The 21730-nt window shown below is 39.6% G+C and overlaps 1 protein-coding gene across 1 annotated transcript in view; it reads right to left on the bottom strand.

Moving 5' to 3' along the window:
• The window catches only part of LOC126412926 (adenylate kinase 9-like), a 443130-nt gene that overhangs the window by 204359 nt on the left and 217041 nt on the right, over nucleotides 1–21730 (bottom strand). Inside the window, exon 7 of the mRNA XM_050082814.1 lies at nucleotides 13403–13511. Coding sequence (XP_049938771.1) covers nucleotides 13403–13511 — 109 coding nt within the window. The remainder of the gene's footprint in view (nucleotides 1–13402; nucleotides 13512–21730) is intronic.

Below are 21730 nucleotides of genomic sequence, written 5' to 3'. Positions count from 1 at the left end.
AAAGCCTTGTGTCATGCAGTCATCAAGCGTACATGAGGGAGCCTTTGGCTCTGAATGCCCATATCAATGATGTTTCATTGAATGGTTCATACGCTGACACTTGTTGATGGCCCAGCATTGGAATCTGCAGCAATTTGTGGGGTTGCGCTTCTGTCGTTGCTGGCCCAGTTCTTGCAGGAGCTTTTTCTGACCGCAGCAATGTCAGAAAGTTGATGATTTACCGGATTCCTGATATTCACAGTACACTTACGAAATGGTGATATGGGAAAATCACCACTTCGTCGCTACCTCGGAGATGCTGTGCCCCATCGCTTGTGCATTGACTATAGCCCCACATTCAAACTCACTTAAATCTTAATAACATGCCATTGTAGCAGCAGTAACCATTTTAACAACTGCACCGGAAACTTGTTGTCTTATATAGGCATTAACGACTGCAGCACCGTATTCTGTCTGTTTATATATCTCTGTATTCAAATACACATGCCTATACCAGTTTCTTTGGCACTTCAGTGTAGATAACCACATCATCAGCCAAAAGCCTGATTTTACTATTAATATTGTCTGCAAGGTCATTAATATACAATATGAACAGCGAGGGTTCCTGGTAGACAATGCCGTTATATATTGCCGAAGTAAGGCCAGCTGCTGTTGTTATGGTTTCAATAATTGCTGACAGAGAAGTCATTTCTCCTTCTGTTGTTGGAGCCACTGCTTCCTAAATTATGTGTGCATATTGTCCAATGTATTGATTCACTGATAGTTCAATAAGACTCATTGCCACTATAGAAGTCTGAAGCTATGAGCATAATTTGTTTAGCTTATTACATTGGAAGCAAAATTGGGGAGCAAAAAAACTGATGATGGTCAAAGTAGAGAGGAAGAGACTGGCAATGGCAAGGAAAGCGTTTCTCAAGAAGAGAAATTTTTTAAAATCGAGTATAGATTTAAGTGCAGGAAGTCTTTCCTGAAAGTATTTGTACTGGGTGTAGCCATGTACAGAAGTGAAACATTGATGATAAATAGTTTAGACAAGAAGAGAATAGAGGATTTCAAAATGGGGTGCTACAGAAGAATGCTAAAGATTAGATGGACAGATCATGTAACTATTGAGGAGGTACTGAACAGAATTTGGGAGGAGAGGAATTTGTGGCACAACTTGACTAGAAGAAGGGATTGGTTGGTAGCACATTTTCTGAGGCATCAAGGGATCACCAATTTAGTACTGGAGGGCAGCATGGAGGGCAAAAATTGTAAAGGAAGACCAAGAGATGACTACACTGATCAGATTCAGAAGGATGTAGGTTGCAGTAGGTACTTCGAGATGAAGAAGCTTGCACAGGATAGGGTAGCACGGAGAGCTGCATCAAACAAGTCTCTGGACTGAAGACCACAACAACAACAACAACCTTATATTGACAGAGTATAAACACATGGTAACGACAGTAACATATAAATCTGAGATCACACAAACAGAAGATAGCCAGCCAGTATGAAAGTCCATGGATAGTCCTAGATCAAACAAAAGTAATCAACGGTTAGCAACTGGCAAAGTGAGCATTCCATCCAGTGAGTACAAGAGAGAATGAGTCCTTTGGAAGACAGCATATGGTTATAGGTGATCGGTGGTCACAAGGTCCTACCAGGTGACCATGACATGATGTGATCTCCAGGAGCTTGGCCTCTTCCCAGAGTGCTTCTTGCAGAGACAGCTTGTAGATTGTGGCCCTACCAGTATTGAAGACTAGAGGTTGGGATCGATCTCTGACAGCACCGACAGCTTCATGTTGCTGTTGGAGTCTGTTACTACAGTTCTTATACCACTTCTGTTGACATATTTTTGTTTTTGGATCTCTTTTTTTATTAATAATTCATATTCAATAGTCACACAAAATAACGTTTCCTATTTAAGCAGTATTTCATTACAATTTACACACATCAAAAAAAGGTTTTGCATCATTCCAGTTCCCAGAACTCCTGAAGTCAGACGTTGACTGAGGATACTGTATCACAGACACAGTCTGTTTGACTATTCAGAGATTCACTTAACCTGCCCAAAGATGTAAACAACCATGCATGAGCAGTGCCTATTAGAGGGAGGGGGGTCTGAAGGCCAATCAGTTCCAGGCATTCCACCGGGAAGGTAGTACATGGCTCGAGTTGTTTGTAGTTCAACCATGCCTAGATGGTCAATACTGTGGTTATTTTGTGCCAGGAAGGGCACTCAACAAGGGAAGTGTTCAGGCATCTCAGAGTGAACCAAAGTGATGTTGTTCGGACATGGAGAAGATACAGAGAGACAGGAACTGTCAATGACATGTCTCATTCGTGCTGCCCAAGGGCTACTACTGCAGTGGATGACCGCTACCTATGGATTACAACTTGGAGGAACCCTGACAGCAACGCCATCATGTTGAATAGTGCTTTTTGTGCAGCCACAGGACTTCATGTTACGACTCAAACTGTGCGCAATAGGCTGCATGATCCACAACTTCACTCCCGACATCCATGGAGAGGTGAATTTTTGCAACCATGACAACATACCAAATGGACCACTCAGGATTGGCATCACGTTCTCTTCACTGATGAGTGTTGCATATGCCTTCAACCAGACAATCGTCGGAGACATGTTTGGAGGCTACCCAGTCAGGCTGAATGCCTTAGACACACTGTCCAGCGAATGAAGGAAGATGGAGGTTCCTGTGTTGTTTTGGGGTGGCATTATGTGGGGCAGACATATGCCACAGGTGGTCATGGAAGGCACCGTAACAGATGTACAACATGTGAATGCCATCCTTCAACCAACAGTGCAACCATATCGGCAGCATATTGGTGAGGCATTTGTCTTCATGGATGACAATTTGCGCTCCCATCGTGCACATCTTGTGAATGACTTTCTTCAGTACAGTGACATCGCTCAACTAGAGTGGCCAGCATGTTCTCCAGACATGAACGCTTTTCAACATGCCTGTGATAGATTGAAAATGGCTGTTTATGGATGATGTGACCCACCTACCACTCTCAGGGATCTACACCTAATCGCCATTGAGAAGTGGGATAATTTGGAGCAACAGTGCCTTGATGAACTTGTGGTTAATATGTCACGATGAATACAGGCATGCATCAGTGAAAGAGGACATGCTACTGGGTATTAGAGGTACCAGTGTGTACAGCAATCTGGACCACAACCTCTGAAGGTCTCACTATATGGCGATACAACATGCAATGTGTGGTTTTCATGAGCAATAAAAAGAGCAGAAATGATGTTTATCATGATCTCTATTCCAGTTTTCTGCACAGATTCCAGAACTCTCAGAACCGAGGTGATGCAAAATATTTTTTGATGTGTGTAATATTCACAGGATACCTTTTAGACTGTTAATGCTAATGGTAAATTTCGTTCTTATGGAAACATTTTCTTTACAGAAGTATTTGTGATTCACTACTCATGCGAATTCTATGAATGTGAAATTTCCAGGTTGCTAATAGTTGTTTGCTTCTAGATTGTCATAGCTCAGTAGAAGCTCTCATGCTTCTCTTTTCAACAAATGTTTTACTTTTTCAATTAAAAAAAGAGCATATTTCAGAAGTTATTCATATTCACAACTTATATATTCTGTAAGTTCAAATCTTAAAAGTAATTATTTCAAAATCTCAGTACTATAGTCTGGCAGTCCTGATTTTTGTGTTTCCAAAAACGCATCTCTTCACTGAAATAATATGTTACCTGGTAGTTATTCTAATCACAAAATTACACTTTCTCAAAACTTTTAGTGAACTTTGGGAATTCCGTTTCACAACTAACTGATATCCCATAAAATAATACCGATAATTTTGCATTTTTCCAATTACACAGCTGAATTTATTTCTCACATAACTGCCCATTGTATCTCTGTCTCTCCTAATTTTTTTGTTTTGGTAATATTTGACATGTAATAAATCTGCAGGTTATCATTTTGATACTCCCGTATTATGCTTAACTATAAATAGTCATCACATACAAAGCCTCTAGTCAGTCCACACTGTGTAATCCAAATGAGAACATTATGTAATTTTCAATGAGTTCATGTTTGATATTCAGATTATAGCCATCTATATGACTGTGTATTAATAAATAGGAAGAGTTATGAAATCAATTGCTGTGCTAGTGCTGAGTACATTATACAACAAATTTTCAGTAAGACCATTAACAGCACGAGGATGCTCTAAGTTGAAAGACCAAGAGACTTCAGAGGCATAGTAACAGTAGTAACATAGTAAAGACTGTCTGGCATAGTGTGCCCTTAGCCTTCATATATACACAAGGATAAAGGGGACAGATAACTAATCAAGAGCAGAGTTAGGACACATGGTACCCACAATTATCTAAAGTTTGCATGAGCTGCTACTTATGATGGTGCTGATACCATTAGTACCTTCACCAGTCTCATTTCTGACACCAAATGTAATGGTCAGCCATTGTAGTATGTGAGATGGGAGCCATTCTTCCGGTCAGTCAGTCTTGTTTATATGTCTTTTGACCTTGCGAAGTATCTATTCATTTGTAACCTTTACTCCTTAAATTATTTATATTCTACCAGGACCGCCCATTATCATATCATGTTGTAGGTACATTTATAATAAAGCAAGTTACAGGTTTCAGTTTATTGTTCAAACAGCGCAAAATTGCAATTAGCCTGTGATAGAGGCTGCTTACAAATCACTCAAATGGCTGTTAGTGGCAAACTGTTCAAATCTGCAGGACTCTATTAGGTCAGATTAACAAGGAATGTTTAACGTGCACCAAAAATGGAAGAAGAAATAGTTATGATATGCGTCAAATATCTCAGTATTCCAAGAACTGTTTTTCAGGAAGGAATCAATGAATATTCCTCAGATCTCCATATCTGGCTTTCATAAAGATTATGAAGATAACATGAGACTAATAACAACACACAAAGAAAAATGTAAGATATCGCTTGTTCTACTCTTCTTCCATTATGTCTGTAAAAATATAACAATCATTCTATATGTATTAAGCAGATTATCACCATGTCTTAATTCTGAAACACTAAGGATTGTGTATTAGGGATTAGTGTATCCTTTCATGTCTTACTGAATAGTACTGTAGGCTGGGATATGCCAAACTAATATGAAAAGAGTTTTCATATTGCAGAAACGAGCCTCGAGGATCACAGCAAAAGTAAAACCAGGAACTTCTTGCAAACCCCTATATTAGATACAATATTCTCACAGTTTATGCTACGTATATACTAGAAACTATATGCTAGTGAAAGAAGACACTAAGATCAAAAAAAGAAACACAAATAGTCAGAACTGTGAAACAAGGAATAGAAAAGATTTCCATTTGGTTAACAGATGATTAATTTTAACAGCAAAATGCCTCTATGTCAAAGGAGCTGCTTTTAATAACTTGTTACCAAATGAAGTTAAGACATTGACAGGGGATACTTTTAAAAAGTGAGTCAAGCAGTGGCTTATCCAAAAATGCCCTTATAACTTAAATTTATCATAAATTACAATGTAATAAGAAATAATACAAACTAAAAAAATTGTAATTTTAAAAACTTTATACTTATTTGAAAACACACATGCATGTAAAATTATGTGTTACAAGCAATAAACTGAATTGAATTGAATCAATGGAATAGGAAGACACATGAATAGTTGTACAATACAAATTACTACTTGCCATGCACTTTAGGTTTAATTTGTAGAGTATAAATGAAGATGTATGTAGTTACACCCAATATTGACTTTATTACAAAATTATGGAGGATATGAGAGAATCCTTGATAACAGACCGCATCATTGAAGTAAAGTAGAAATGCTTAGCATTTTCATGACTGAACTCATGTGCAGTTCCTCAGAACAGGAAATACCTCTAGGCTTTCTTTTCTTTTTTACTTTTTCTCTTTCAGTTTCCCTCTATCATGTCTCAAAATAACACTGTAGGAAAAGGAATCTGAACTGTAAAAGTGCAGTATGTGTTTTTTGTGAAAACTTAAGTCTCAGCTGCACAGCTTCTTTATGTTTGAGTTCATGTAATGACACAACAATGTAAATATGATTCATGTGACAAATTATAACCAATATATCAGTTCATTTTGGTTGACCAGTTGTGCCCAGTCTGTGGCTTCATATCTGTTTCAAGATTATTTGCAGCATATTAGCCAACTTTCTGATTCCTTCATTTATTTACACAAAGTAGTGACATTTACCAGATAATGATTATTAAAAATAGTGAAGAAGTGGAGTTCAGTGAGTGATGATCACAATCTTAGATTCACTTCAAAAAGTCAAGGTCACTACTGTTCATCACATAAAACTATTTAAAACGATATTGTAGTGAAGATTGTATGAGCTTACAATGGATAATGAATATATGTTTTGGAAGAAAATAGCCACAGTAAAAAAAAACAGACACAAATGCTGCTTGCATTATTGAAATACATAGTGCAGAATGTTAATTTCAGAGTGAATATCTGAAAATAAGTGCTAACTGTAAGGGAATACTACTACTCAAAACTTTTAGAGAGAAATTCTTTGTACTAATATCATGTCTTGCCTTACCCTTGTTGCATAAGTAAGCAAGTAATTATGAATGGATGATAAATATTTATTTGTCAGTAATTATTTATGTTCCTGTAGACTTATATTTATGTTTCTGGTTTCCCCTGAAATGTATGCAACAGCAATTAGTGAGCCGTAGGCCATTTCATTAAAATGTTGTTAGAGCCAGCTACTGCTGGCTGCTGCCATCCACTGTAGAAGGGTGTGAAATGGTAATCAAAGAGAAAAAAACAAGAAAGGAATATTGATGATGCTTACAACTGTTTATAGCCACTGTAAAAATCTAAAATAGCAAAGTAATTTACAAAATGTAGTTATTTCAGATACATCCAGTTGAAAACATTCAATTATTACCTGGATTTGCTTTGCAGATTCAGTTTATTGAGATGCTCTAATAAACATTTGCCTCACATTTATTAAATCTTAATGGAAAAATATTTTTTTTACTAAAAACTAATTTAGAGGAAGCAGCCTGGGGAAAAAAGGGTAATCAGTGTCAAAAGGGATTCAGAGGCAACTGATTTCATTGGAGCAGTGAGGTTCTACTGACATTTGAGTTATACGGACAGGGTGCAAAAGTTGATGACTTAATATCTTTTGGCAATAGTAATCAAAAACTATAACTTTGCAATAAATTTCCATTTCATAAACCCCTTGAAACCTTTTTTCATTGCGTAAATAAGCCAGTGTTATCGATACTTGAAGCACATGCAAATGCAACTCACACACACATGACCACAGTCTCTGGCAGTTGAAGCCAGAATACAAGCAGCAACAGCAGTGCATGATGGGAGAGGCAACTGGGTGGGAGTAAGGAGTTGGCTGGGGAGGGGAGAGGACAGATAGTGGGGTAGGGGTGAGTGACCCTAAAGTGCTGCTGTGGAGAGAGAGAGAGAGTAGGGCAGATATGTGCAGTCGGGAGGTTAGATGGAGAGCTGTGGAGAGGGGTGGGGGTGGGGGCAGGGGGGGGGGGGGGAGTGGTGGAAAAGGAGGGAATTAAAAAGCCTGGTTGTGTTTGTGGAATAGAGGGCTGTGTGGTGCTGGAATAGGAACGGGGAAGGGGATAGATAGGTGAGGACAATGACTAACGAAGTTTGGGACTAGGAGGATTATGGGTACATAGGATATATTGCAGGGTGAGTTCCCCCATGTGCAGTTAAGAAAAGCTGGTGTTGGTGGGAAGGATCCATATGGCACAGGCTGTGAAGCAGTCATTGAAATGAAGAATGTTGTGTTGGGTGGCGTTCTCAGCAACAGGGTGGTCCAGTCATTTCTTGGCCACAGTTTGCTGCTGCTGGTCATAGTCTGGCTTCAGCTGCCAGAGACTGTGGTCATATGTGTGTGAGTTGCATTTGCTTGCACACATGTGCGCAAGCATGTGCGGCCATGCCCCTGTGTGTGTGTGTGTGTGTGTGTGTGTGTGTGTGTGTGTGTCCTGCTGTCTATTTTTGACAAAGGCCTTGGCTTGTGACAGTCTTTTTTTTTTGTGCCTATCTGCAATTCAATATCTCTGCTATTTTGTGAGTAGCAGCTATCCTTTTCATAATATTGTGATAGACTTTGATAGCAATACACTCACAACACAGGCTTGGTGGACTGCTGAAAGAGAAATAGTTACAAGTATCTTTGTGCATAAACAAAAATTTCCTATTTTTCTCACCAGTCTTGTCCTCCCTGACCTTATACAAGAATGAATCAAATATTAACTGGAGTTTTTCTTATAAATTTATTTAAGCTTCAGAAAATTTTATACATATGAACTTATTTTGCTATATAGTCTCCAGAATGGAAAACACATTTTCCCCAGAAGATAGGCAGTTCCTCGATCCCATTTCTGTAAAATGAATATAGCGGTGACAGCAGTCAGTTACGCATGGACATTTGGAAAGCACCACTGTCATCAAATCTATGTCTTCTGACTGCTTCCTTTAGTGTTCCAAACAAATGAAAATCACAGGGCAATAAGTCTGGACTGTAGAGATGATGTTCTTGTGTGATAGAGAAAACTACAATATTTTGTTGCATTGATGATAAACTTTGTGTTTTATGGTGAGAATGAAGCAGCCACTTTGCAGACACTTTTTGAAATACAGGATTGTTAGTAACGATCGTTTGAGCACTACAGTAGCTTATACCAACCCCAATAGCAATTTCAGCAACTGTTATTCGGTGCTCATCTTCAATAAGCTGGCTAACAATATCAATATTCTCCTAAAACAATGGAAGCTCCAGGTAGGAATATCAACAATGTAGAAAAAGGTACATTGCCAATTACTGTAAAGAAGATATGTTAAGTTTCAGACAGGCACAATTTAAACATTCTTACATAAAGCTTTTGGCCACAGCCTTCATCAACAAAGGAGAAACACACACCTTCATACACACAAGCAAGCACACCTCATGCACTCATGACACCAATTTTGGCTGTTCAGCATGGAGTGCCAGTGCATTCTGATCCAAGCTGCTGGAGTTGGCAGTCACGTGTTCATGAGGTGTGGTTGCTTGTGTGTATGAATGATGTGTGTTTCCCTTTTGCTGATGAAGGCTGAGGCAGAAGGATTTATGTGTCTTTTAATTGTGCCTATTTGCAAATTAATTTAACTGCTTTACTGTACAAAGCAAGCTATTGGGACTGAAAGCTTTATGTGTCTTTTAATTGTGCCTGTCTGCAACTTCATGTATCTGCTTTACAGTAAGAAGCAAGCTATCTTTTCCTACATTGCTGATATTCTCCTCAGTTATACCGGTTCTCAGGCGATGTCAGTCAGCTTGTTCTCAACTGTTTCTTGTCCTCGTAAAAACTCTTTATGCCATGAGAACACTTGATTCTTTTTCAGGCTGTTGTCACAAAGCTGTGCCTAAAGTCTTTTCAAAATTTTGGATGGTTTTACAGCCTCTGTTGCTAAAAACTTCATTATGGTGCTGCACAATAGATGACGTTATCTCTTGCTCTGACATAGCGATTCTGACTAAGGAAACTGTATTACAATATTCTAGCTGTGGAGAACAGCCTCTGGAAATGAAGGCAACAATGACCAGAGACTGTGCCAATCTCTGTTTACAAAAAGATGTGGAAAACAAAAATTCCAGTTCATACATGTTTCACCATTGTGTGTGTCTGTACGGTGTCCCATGAGTCAAAATGCACCGATATGACAGGAATGGTCATTCGAAGCAAAGAACTTCATATGGACCTATGCCATATTATGAATGATTTGTGTGACAGAACACATTTAATGTACATTATTATTTATTTTCTCTATTATTCAATGCATTGTCAGTTTACCATATCTGTGCATGTACCACAGTTGACAAACATCACAAGATGTGTTTTACAAAGTATGAATTGAAAAATATGTATTGTCACAACATTCCCCTCTATGCATTACCAAGCATGTCACATTACAGCTGTTATACAGTATATAATAAATTTTCAAAAATATCCCATTTGTCAACTTGAGTGCATCTGTGCGCACTTTGGAGAACATGTTGTGCTGCTTCTCTGAGTGCCTCTGCATTTCCCCTAATGAGGGCAGCAGTGCCCGTGATGTGACCAATTAGTTCATTTCACAAATTCACCTTTAATTTGTACACCTCACCTCAGACTTTTCCAAACCCATAAACAAAAATCTAATGGCATTAGGTCTGACAATCTTTGTGGCGAATTAAATGTGCTACCCTGACCAATCCAACAATTAGGGTAAGTGTGTTAGGGTGTGTATGATGTTTCCTCACATATCTGGTAAAATATAGAGGGACTTCAGCATGCTGGAAGTACATTGCAGTCTATGTAGGCAAAGGAACTTTCTCAAGGTGTTCAAATTATGAATTTTCCAAAAAATGCAAGTGATTCTGTCCTGTCATTTGCCTTTCCTCTAAAATGTGTGGGCCCATCAACGCATTACTTTATGAGACATTGATCAAAAAATTAACCTGGAAATAGGTTTGCACAGTAGTGTGTGGATTTTCCTGTGAACATCAACGGTTAGTACATGTTTCATTGATTGTATTCCATATAGAAGTTGCTTCACAGTGAATAGTAATAACAGAAGCAAATGACAATTATACTCGTATATGAAGGTGGTATCAGTTCTTTTGGACATGTCTGAAACGTACTATCAGAGACCGTGCAGTGCTCTAGAATGAAATAACTAAATCGAGACCCTACACTGCTGAAGGGTGTTGATATACATCAACGGGGACAGTTGAAAATGTGTGTTCCGACCAGGACTCAAACCCCGGATCTTTAAGTTGGAAATGTGGGTCTCACGGGGGAAGGGGGGCATGCAAGGAATAAGTACCTGCAGTCGCCCTATCCTCTGTGCAATCGGTGGAGCAGATGGATAGAGTGTCTGCCATTGAAGCAGGAGATCCCGGGTTCAAGTCCTGATCGGTGCACACATTTTCAACTGTCCCCGTTGATGTAAATCAACGCCTGTCAGCAACATAGGGTCTTGATTTAATTATCATTTCAAATTACAATTGTTATTTAACCACTGACAAAATTCAAATCATGTACCATTGTTACTAGTGTGAAGACTGTGAACATTCTGTATGTGAAATGGTACCAGGTTTTAGCTTCTAATGTTTGCCATACATGTGTTGGTGTGACATTGATACATGCAGAAAGTCACCTTATACTGGTGACAGGGCTCTGCTGCACCATTTCAACAATGTGTTGTTGTTCCCGCACACATTGTTGAAATATATGTTCAAAACAAAAATGGGAACTTGGAAGAATGCCTGTTTCATACAATGTGCTGTAAACTCTGGAGAACATTCTACAGCCAGGAATTTGACATGTCAGAAAATCCTCACATATTCTTCAACAACAGCAGAAGACTACCATTGCAGTAGCTGTGCACATTCACCATATTTACATATTATTCATTAGTGTATATGTGTGGCACTTTAGCCAGGGCATAAACAAAGCAAATGGATGATTTTCTCTGATGAACTTCCAATTCCTTGAACTACTTTACACAACACACCATGGACAACTGCACATTCAACAGACTAGTTTAATGGCAGAAAGACATCATGAGCAAAGACACAGAAACCAAAAATTAGATTTATCTAGAATAAAATGTTAAAGAGGTTAGGTGGGCAAGACACATATGTGCGTGTCACTAGCCCAAAGACAAATGTACATTAAATGTATTCTACCTTGGAAACAAGTTGGAGTAGGGCATAAGTCGATATGAAGTTTTTGCTCCAAATGAGCATTCCTGTCACATCCCCGAATACTGACCACTCCTCCTGGGACACCCTTCAATCTGGAATGTACTAACAACTACATTAAAAGTACAGACTGATACTTGCTATATAGACAAGGTTCATACCTTCATAACTCACACAAGCATCGCACTAAGGCCAAACTGCAACTGCCTATGAGATGGGAGACGATTTTTGATGGGGTTGGTAGTGGGGGTACAGAAGAGGAGTGGAAGGGATAGAAGAGTAGGGTTGGGGGAAAATACTAGTGCTGCTTGTGGGAATGTGCAGGGATATAGTGGGGACAGGATAGTTGGTTGCTAAGTGGAATGGTCATGCCTGTGTAAAATGCAGTGCAGTGGTTGCAGTGCAGTGCTTGTAGCTAAGCTGGTAGATCATGTGGTTGCTTTCACATATGGCACTGCAATTGATGGGGTGGGAGACACCTGAGGCTGTACTGGAGTACATAGTAGTTTGCAGATATACAGGACAAGTGTTGCATCTACAGGGTACCACAAACTCAGGGTACATAGGGAATTCTAATAAATCTAATAAATGTTCTATAAATAATAACAAATATAAATCCAGGTTGAATAGTGGTTCTGTCTAAAGAAGAATGAGTGGAGTTGGTACTCTTTAAGTGGATGAGGAGGATGGCCGTATCGCAAAATTGTGGAAGACTTTAACCTTCGACATCCCCATTGTCAGCCAATTTGTTTAACAGCTGTCAGGTAATTAATCACCAAGTTTAAAGTAACAGGACAAATCACATTCCAGATAACCAAAAACTTCTGATGAAAAGAAAGAGGATGTCTTGGCCAAGGTTTAGCTAGCTCAGAGATTGCTACATCAAACATCCATGGAGTTGACTGTTCCAAGGTCAACCATCCACAAAATCCTGGTCAAGGATAGGTTTTGTCCATAAAAGTTACAGATATTGCATCACTTACATGAAGATGACCCCAATAGATGTGTGGAGATGTATTAAGGGTTTGCAGATAAATTGGATGGAAATATCAATTTTATTAAAGACTGTGTGTTGTTCAGCGATGAACAAACAAAATCCTTGATACTGGTCTCAAGGCAACCCACATTGTATGAGTCTATCCAAACAGCAGGGCTGCCAAAAGGTGATGGTGTTGTGTGGTTTCTGGAAAGCTCAAGTGCTAGGATGTTTATCTTTGATGTACATGTAAGAGATCAGAGACAAATTAATGCCTCAAATTGAGCATTTGGGTCAGGGATGTCCAGACTGGTTTCAGCTGGATGAGGCCCCTGCCCATTTTACTGCAGCTGTTGGAGATTGGCTGAATGACAATTTTCCTCACTGGACTGGGAGGTCATGTGGAGTGGTCCCCTTGCTCGCTAGCCCTTGCTACCCTTGATTTCTTTTCCTGAGGTACATTGAAAGAGAAAGCTTACCCAATGAAGATCACAAATTTAAACCACCTGACAGAACGCATTACAAATCAGTGAGCTAAAATCGATGGTAATTCAGACCTGTTCCATGGAGTTCATCTTACTCTTGCACAGCACATCAAATTATTCATTGAAAAGCATACAGGTCATGTTGAAAATATTATTTAATAATATTAAAGTGACTAAAATGTCCCACCTGAACTGGACACCACTGGCCAAACTTGCTGAGGAAGTAGTAGCCACATGACAGCAGGTTTTCAGCATTGTCTACAGATATTCTGAAGACACTTTCAAACACAGATGGTCTGAAAGAAATTGAGAACAGGCATTTATTCAACAATGTTGGCCACCATATGAGTCATGCAATACATGCGGCCCATGCTAGTACCTTTATCTATTTGTATCACAGACAGCATTTATTTGAATGGATAGTGCACCATGACAGGTAATTCATGAAAAGTCTAGGTACCATAGGAGAGCGACTGTTCAACTACTCAAATAAATATGGTATATTATTAAAAATCTGGTTATTGTAAGGTAACCTAACTGCAACAGCTCACACATAAACAAAATAAAAAATAATGACTGTGGCACCAACCAACCACTGTCAATCCTCCAGGAAATCTCATAAATGCTGCCATCACATGATGTACAATTAGTGTTCTGCTGCACATTAAATTTGTAAGGCACTTAATTATTTATTAGCTACCAATTTTTTCATGTCTTTCCAGCAATCCATTGTTATAATAATATTTCTGGGTGACACTAACAACACTAAAAATAATAATTTCTAGCTGGTCTTGCGGAATGTGCAATTTAGTGTCCATTACATAAAACATAAAATACTGGAAAATAACACATGGTCCATGTCTATGTACTGGCAGAAGAGCTAAAAACTTCCCCGTTCTTTTGTAATGAAATGATGTTTTTAGCATGTTGAATCCCATAAACAATTCTGGATGTCGAAAACGCTATCCTGCTTTGCCCATTCTTACCTGGCACTTTCAAACATAGCAGCTGATGAGTGTGTGAATATTATTCCTGGACAGATACAAAGAGCAACACATTCATCTCTTCTATGTGTGAGGAAACATTAGAGAATTACATAAATACAGTACAATGTCCTTCCCTTATCTGAGGATAAGCTGTAGCATTTCTGCACTAGAAGCTTATACAGCAATTTTTGCACAGATTCGAGCTTCATACTAACTATTTTCCAAACTTTTAGTTTAATATAGACAAAAAGTTTTAAATGCTCAGAGCTTTGAAATTTCTCTGTGCCAAACGCTGCAATTGAGCAAGAAATATAAATTTTCTAGATTATGCTGCATATGAATCAAGAAAAGAAAAAAAAACTTTAAATATTTGCAAAGGAGCAATTCTTAATGATCTTGAAATTTTAAATAATGTTCCAGTTCCAAAAGTCATGATACCAAAATTTATCATTGTTATTTATTGAATGATGGAACAACTTCCAGACATTCATCTAGGGGGAGAACAGTTTAGGTGCCAGAGATATATAAGAACGTGAAAAGCAATACTATCCCTCAAATTTATCTTAGAAGGTGACTGGAGAGTGGCAGGCACACATTTGCACGTTTACAAGAAGCTTAGGGTAAAGTGGACTGAAATTCTGTAGGTGTCATAAATAAAATACAACTGGGACTGAAAGATTATCTGCAACTTGTACAGAAACCCCAAGGTAGTTATAAAGCATGGAAAAACATGAAGCCCCCAGAAAGGGAGGAGGAAACAAAATGCAACTTCACGGGTTGGGAAAGTGTTCAATGTTATTTGAGTGTTTAGACAACTGAGTCAAATTTACAAACAAGTTGGTGGTATAAGCCCTCTAAGCAGTATGACATTGCACCACCTCTGGCCTGTATGTATGACTAATTTAATTGGGAAGGGTGTCACAAAGCTGTTGTATCTTCTCATGCTCTTGCAGATACTGACGCTAGGACAGAGGTGACACCGAAGCCTGGTCCCTCTCAGGTCTTGTTAGGACAGACCTGTGCATCTAGCTGACCTTGTGAGTACTACAACATCATGCAGAACAGTTCATAGAGACACATTCCATGTGTGGACAAGCACTGTCCCGTTGAAAAATGGCACTGAGATACTACTGCATGAGAGGTAACACATGAAGATGCATGATGTCGATGTTGTAGCCGTGTGCCGGCAGAGTTTCCTCTATCACAACCATGACCTGAATTCACACCCCATGGCTCACATGATAACACTTGTAGTAACACCACTGCTCCTCTCCAAAACATTGGAGGACTGGGACACCTCTCCAGGTCACCTCCATGTTCACAGACAATGATCATCCATGGTAATGCAGAATCATGATGCATCGCTGAATACAATGTGAGCCGTTCATCAGCAGACCATGCTTCCCAGTTGTGACATCTCTTTAAATGAAGTCATTTGTGTTGTAGTGTTAACAGCAGTCTACATACGAGATGGTAATTCCTTAAGGACGGAGGATATCCATTACATACCAATGTGCTATCCAGTTCCCTCAATCACTACTAGCTGTGACCTGAAGTCATGCCCAAAGGGCCACCATACCATGTTTCATGAGTAACACTGCTATGCCTCTTCAAAACATTGGAAGGATGTGATCTCTCTCCAGCATGACATCCTACTTGCTGCTGAAGGTCTCTTGTGGTAGTGCAGAACCGCAAATCATTGGTGATGCCACTAATCAGCAGTCCATGCTTCCCAGTCATCCCACCACTCCAAACAAAGCTGTTTGTGTTGTTGTGTTACAGCCTGACTTATGTATGGGGGAGTGCCGGCCAGGGTGGCCAAGCGGTTCTAGGCGCTACAGTCTGGAACCGCGCGACCGTTGCGGTCGCAGGTTCGAATCCTGCCTCGGGCATGGATGTGTGTGATGTCCTTAGGTTAGTTAGGTTTAAGTAGTTCTAAGTTCTAGGGGACTGATAACCTCAGAAGTTAAGTCCCATAGTGCTCAGAGCCATGTATGGGAGAGTAGTTGCCTAGTGGGGCTGCTGCAATTTTCTGAGCAATGGTGCAAGATGACACAGAGCATTGCATGGAGTTTATTACTTATTCTTGAATGGAGGGGAATAAATGTTAAGGGGTTACTATTTGCTAGGTACACAGTATGGTGATTCTCACTTGTGGTGGCCAAACATGGTTGACTGGGAACTAGGCAAAGAGTCCACCTGCCCTCACATTCCAGTGCAGTCGAAAAGAGGGCCCCTATCACACCTGAATGCCATACAAATAAGAATGTACCAAGATTCAAGCAACCAGTCAAATACAGAACATTACTGAGCTTCCTTTCAAACTCTGCCAGGCACTGATAATGCTGTGTCAGAATTATGTGGCATCTCTGTGTCCTTCAGTGATCATTCCACATCAGACACTGTTCACATCACCCTACTAGGTCTGGTACTAAACATGACTAACACTAATCCACGGTGGTGGCCATCCTACCTGTTGCAAACTATTGCAACTCAAATCATTCAGATAACTGCCAATGGTGTGTGTGTGTGTGTGTGTGTGTGTGTGTGTGTGTGTGTGTGTGTGTGCGTGTGTGTGCGTGTGTGTGTGTGTGCATGCACATACATGAGAGACAGACAGAGAGAGAGAGATAGAGAGAGAGAGAGAGAGAGAGAGAGAGAGAAAAAGAGAGAGAGAGAGAGAGGGGGGGAGAGTATGCACGCATGTGCGCGTGTGCACAAAGTTACATAGACAATAAACATCCAACCGTGTCTTCTGGGTACTTGGGTGCTTCACTTTTTTTGGTCAGGCGGTAAACAACAGACAAAGAACATGAAAGGGAGGCAGTAGTTAAGATGGGAGTGAGACAGGGTTGTAGCCTATCATCCCATGTAAGTCAATTTGTTAGTTAAGATGGGAGTGAGACAGGGTTGTAGCCTATCATCCCATGTAAGTCAATTTGTGCATAAATCAGTCAGTAATAGGAACCAAAGATAAATTTGGAAAGAGACTTATAGTTCATGGTGAATAAAAAAGTTTCGAGGTATGATAATGACACTGAAATTTTGCCAGAGAAGGCAAATGACTTGGAACGTCAGTTGAACAGGATTGATAGTGTCTCAGTAAGATTATAATGTGAATGTCAACAAAAGTAAACAATGGCACTGGAAGGTAATTAAATTACATGACATGCTGATGGAATTAAATTAGAAAATGGAAGACTGAAAGTAGTAGATGAGTTTTCCTGTTGGGTCAGAAAAATAACTGATGATGGTCAATGTAGGAGGATGCAGACTGGCAATTCCAAAAAGAATGTCTCTGAAAACATCAAATTCAAATTTAAGGTCTCAAAAAGTTTTTCCTGAAAGTATCTGAAACATAACAGCCCATTTTTGTAAGATTTCAAAGCTAATCTGGATTGTATGATTGATTGCTAAGTCATTAGGTGGGCCCTACATATCTAATTTCACCATTTGTGCTCTGCAATGTGATGTTCAACAACTTCATGGCAAGGTATTGGCTAATATTATGACTATCTATTAGACTTTTCATTTACAAACAATTGGAGACCATAAGAAGCACCAAATACATTGTATTTTATAATGTTATATCAACAAAAATAATCAACTTTTGAAAACATAATGTAATTGGAAGGATAAAAAAAATCTACTCAGCAAGTGGCGACAGTAGAACACACATATAAAAAAGGTATTATGTATAAAAGCTGTTGGAGCCAGTGGTGCGTTATTCTGACAGAAGGGATGAAAGGGAAGGAAGAGGAATGAAGAAAAAGGACTGTTGAGCTATAAAAAAGGGGTAGAGTTTGGAAAAGTCACCCAGGAGACAGGAGAAACTTACAGAATGGGATGAGGAGAAAGATTAAATGTTGGGACTGCTCTGTGCAAGATTTGAAAACCTGTGAGCTTTAGGGTGGAAGATAGGATAATATGCAAGACAGAGATTACTACTAAAACATCATGCATGAGTCAATAAGAACAAAAATAAAAGTGCACTGTATGTGATACAGAGGTGGCACAGGGACAGCGAAAAATAGAAGGTAAGAAAATGAAGGATGTAGGAAACTAAAACAAAGTGAAAAAAAGGAATAGTTACTGTGAAGAAATGATGAGACCAAAGAAATTAACAATTAAGGCCAGGTGGTTGTTGAGGACCAAGGATTTGTTGTAATGCCAATTCCCACCTGTGGAGCTCTGAGAAACTGGTGCCTTGGGAAGAATCCAGATTGCATGTCTCATGAAACAGACACCAAGGTCATGACCATCATGTTGTAGTGCATGATCTGCAACAGGATATTGTGGATTGTCAGTATATACTCTCTGCCTATGCCCATTCATCCTAATATTTTCCTGTGTGACCATCATTCCTTCTTATGTAACCCTGTGTCAGTCTTGTTGTCATCTATGTTGTTCAAATTGTCATCTATTTTTTACCTTATGTGCTACTCCACTCTTTTATTTATCTGTACCACTTAGGTTAAACAACACTTTGCCCCTACATCTTTTCTAGTACTGATTCCTGTGGACATATAGGGGTTTATTGTTATTTATGAATTTGCATATAACAATTCTACTGTTGTCTACGAATTTGTCTACAACAATTTGTTTACAGTTCACTACATTGCAGGGGCCCCTCCCAATCATCTCTTGCCAATTTATTTGCAAATTTGACAGCTGCTTTCTTTCCCACTCTCCACTTTCCTTGTTTATAAGTAATTATTCCACATTTTTATGTATTTGTTTTTTGCCTGACTGCTCTGATCAGCTTTTACTGCCTCTCCTGCATTACTTTACCTGCCAAACACAGTATTTACATTTCCTACTATGACTTCCTCTTTCTGTTTACCCAGTTTTTAAAATTTTGTATCTTTTCACCCCTTTCCCTATTGTTTTTTTTTCTTTTGCAATAATTTTTTTGTATTACATAGGCCACTTATCTGGCAAGAAATTCTCACCCACTCATTACCTCTTGTTTATTATTGTCTGTTTTTTCACAATTTTAATACAAATTTTTATGATTTTTCGATCCTTTTCCTTGCTTTTCCTTGCTTTCATTTTACTCTCTTTTTCCACCCTCCTCTTGTGCTTTTGCCTCTCCTACCACCTCTAACACTCGAAATCCTCATCTCTTGCCATGGTGAATCCTGTCACATCCTACATCTGTTCTTTTTGAAAACATGCTTTTGCACTGTCAAAACTGAGGTCCCATATTCCATTTCTTGAAGCCTGCTTGCCTTTGGTGTTACTCCCAAGGGTATAGTATTGTAAGTCCCAGTTTCTGGATATAATGCTACTCTACACCTGCCTACTTTACAGATTCAAATACAGCAATTTCTCAAACTTACCTTGCTAATTTTTGACCTATAGTCTCATCTGCCAGATTCCACTCCATCAGACATCTCTCCTTCTACAAAATCCTACAGTTGTCTGCTCCCATGTCTCCTTGGATAGTATCATCTGGCAAGCTAACTTCAAACTGCAACAGCATGCCAGACTTCATCTCAAAAAGCTATTCCACCTCCTTCTAAGCTGCCCAACAGTGGTGTTTCCCTTCCTGCCCCTCTGCAGATCCCTAAACAGCCACACCATCAACTACCACTTCTCTTCTGCAAACTAAGTTAGGTCAACCTCCTTAACATCCCCCAGCCTTCACCACTGCCTTCCCATCCCCTCCTGAATTATCTGTATTACTCAAAGGTCTCACTTTCAACCCTAAACCTGTGTTGAATCATACTGCTTTGGTAAAGGACCTACTTTCCTTCACACATAATGTCAACTGGAAATATCAATTTACAATTCAATCCCAAAACCTTTTGAACAGCAAATCCTGGCTTGAACAGTTATGATCAAGATTCCAACTTGATCGACCACTACTACCTCAAAATCATCCCTTACAAGCCCTCCAAGAATTTCTCACATCCAGCATTGGTTCATAATGCTCCCTCAGGTCCATACAACATTACTGTAACCTGACCTCTGCAGAACTCCAAGCTCTTTGTTCCCCAAAAGCTGATGACTCCATCATTACGCAGACAAGGGATCAACGACTGTGGTACTTGATTGACAGGAAGGTCAGGAAGGTCTGAATGAAGGTCTATGCCAGCTGTCTTGACACCTCTACATACAGCATCTGCCATCAAGATCCCATCCTTGTGATACAAACTGATCATTAGTCCCTCTTTAAAACCTCAGGCCCCTCAGAAGGACTAAGACTTCAATCCACAGAACTTCTTACCCCACCCAAACCATGCATGCCCACCTTTTACCTTCTTCCTTAGATCCACAAACCCCATCACCATGGCCATCCAATAGTTTCTGGCTTCAAAACACCCACTGAACATACATCAATCTTGGCTGACATACACCTGTAGCCCACAGTACAAAGACTTCCCTCCAATATTAAAGACACCAACCATTTCCTATATCATCTGAAATTTGTGTCTGTGCCACTCCCATCATACACATTGCTTGTCACATTGATTCCACCTCCCTATACACCAACATTCCCCAAGCACATGGCCAGTCTGCTACTGAACATTTCCTCAGCCAGCACCCACCTGATTCTAAACCTATAACATCCTTCCTGCTCACCTTAATCAATTTTAAACTTATCAGCAACTACTTCATCTTTGAGAGGCAGACACACAAACAAATCAGTGGTAAGGTCATGGGAACCAGGATGGTTCCTTCCTATACTAACCTTTTCATGGTTCACTCAGAGAGGGCCTTCTTGGGACCCATAAGACTCAGCCCCAGTTTCGTTTAGGTATACTGATGACATCTTTGGCATGTGGACTCACAGTGAGACTGACATGTTAAAATTCCTGGAATCTCTAAATGCATCCTCCTGATTATATTTCACATGGTCCTATTCAGAATCCAATGTAACTTTCCTTGATGTTGATCTCATCCTAACCTAAGGCCAGTTACACACTTTTGCCCACATTAAACCTACTAACAAACAACATTACTTATATTTTGATAGCTAACATTCTTTCCATCTCAAATGTTCCCTTCCATACAGCCTTGGTATTTTAGGCAAATGTATCTGTTCAGATGATGACTCTTTATAGCATTACACCACCATTCTCACCTCAACCTTCACTAGATGTAATTACCCCACCAGCCTGGTTCACAAACAGATTTCCTGGGCCATCACTTTTAATCCTGGTACTGTTGATGCCTCTAAAAACCTACATAGGAGGAGACTACTTGTCATTCAGTATTATCCTGGTCTAGAATGTACTAATCAGCTGCTTCAACAAAGCCATGACTTCCTAAAATGAGGTCCATCAGGTCTAAAATTTTGCCCACCACACCTAGAATAGCTTTCTGTCATCCTCCCAATCCCTGCAGTATTCTTGTTAGACCCTGTGCTTCTTCTGCACCCATCTCCGTACTATGGCTCCTACCACTGTGACCATCCCCACTGCAAGACTTACCCAATGCTCCCTCCCACCATGACCTATACCAGCCATGCAACTGTAAAACATATATTCTCAAAGGAAGAGCCACCTGTGATATGACATGTG

The sequence above is a fragment of the Schistocerca serialis genome, chromosome 7, assembly GCF_023864345.2.
Source record: "Schistocerca serialis cubense isolate TAMUIC-IGC-003099 chromosome 7, iqSchSeri2.2, whole genome shotgun sequence".
Taxonomy (NCBI): Eukaryota; Metazoa; Arthropoda; class Insecta; order Orthoptera; family Acrididae; genus Schistocerca; species Schistocerca serialis.
This window is presented reverse-complemented; position numbering and strand designations above follow the sequence as displayed.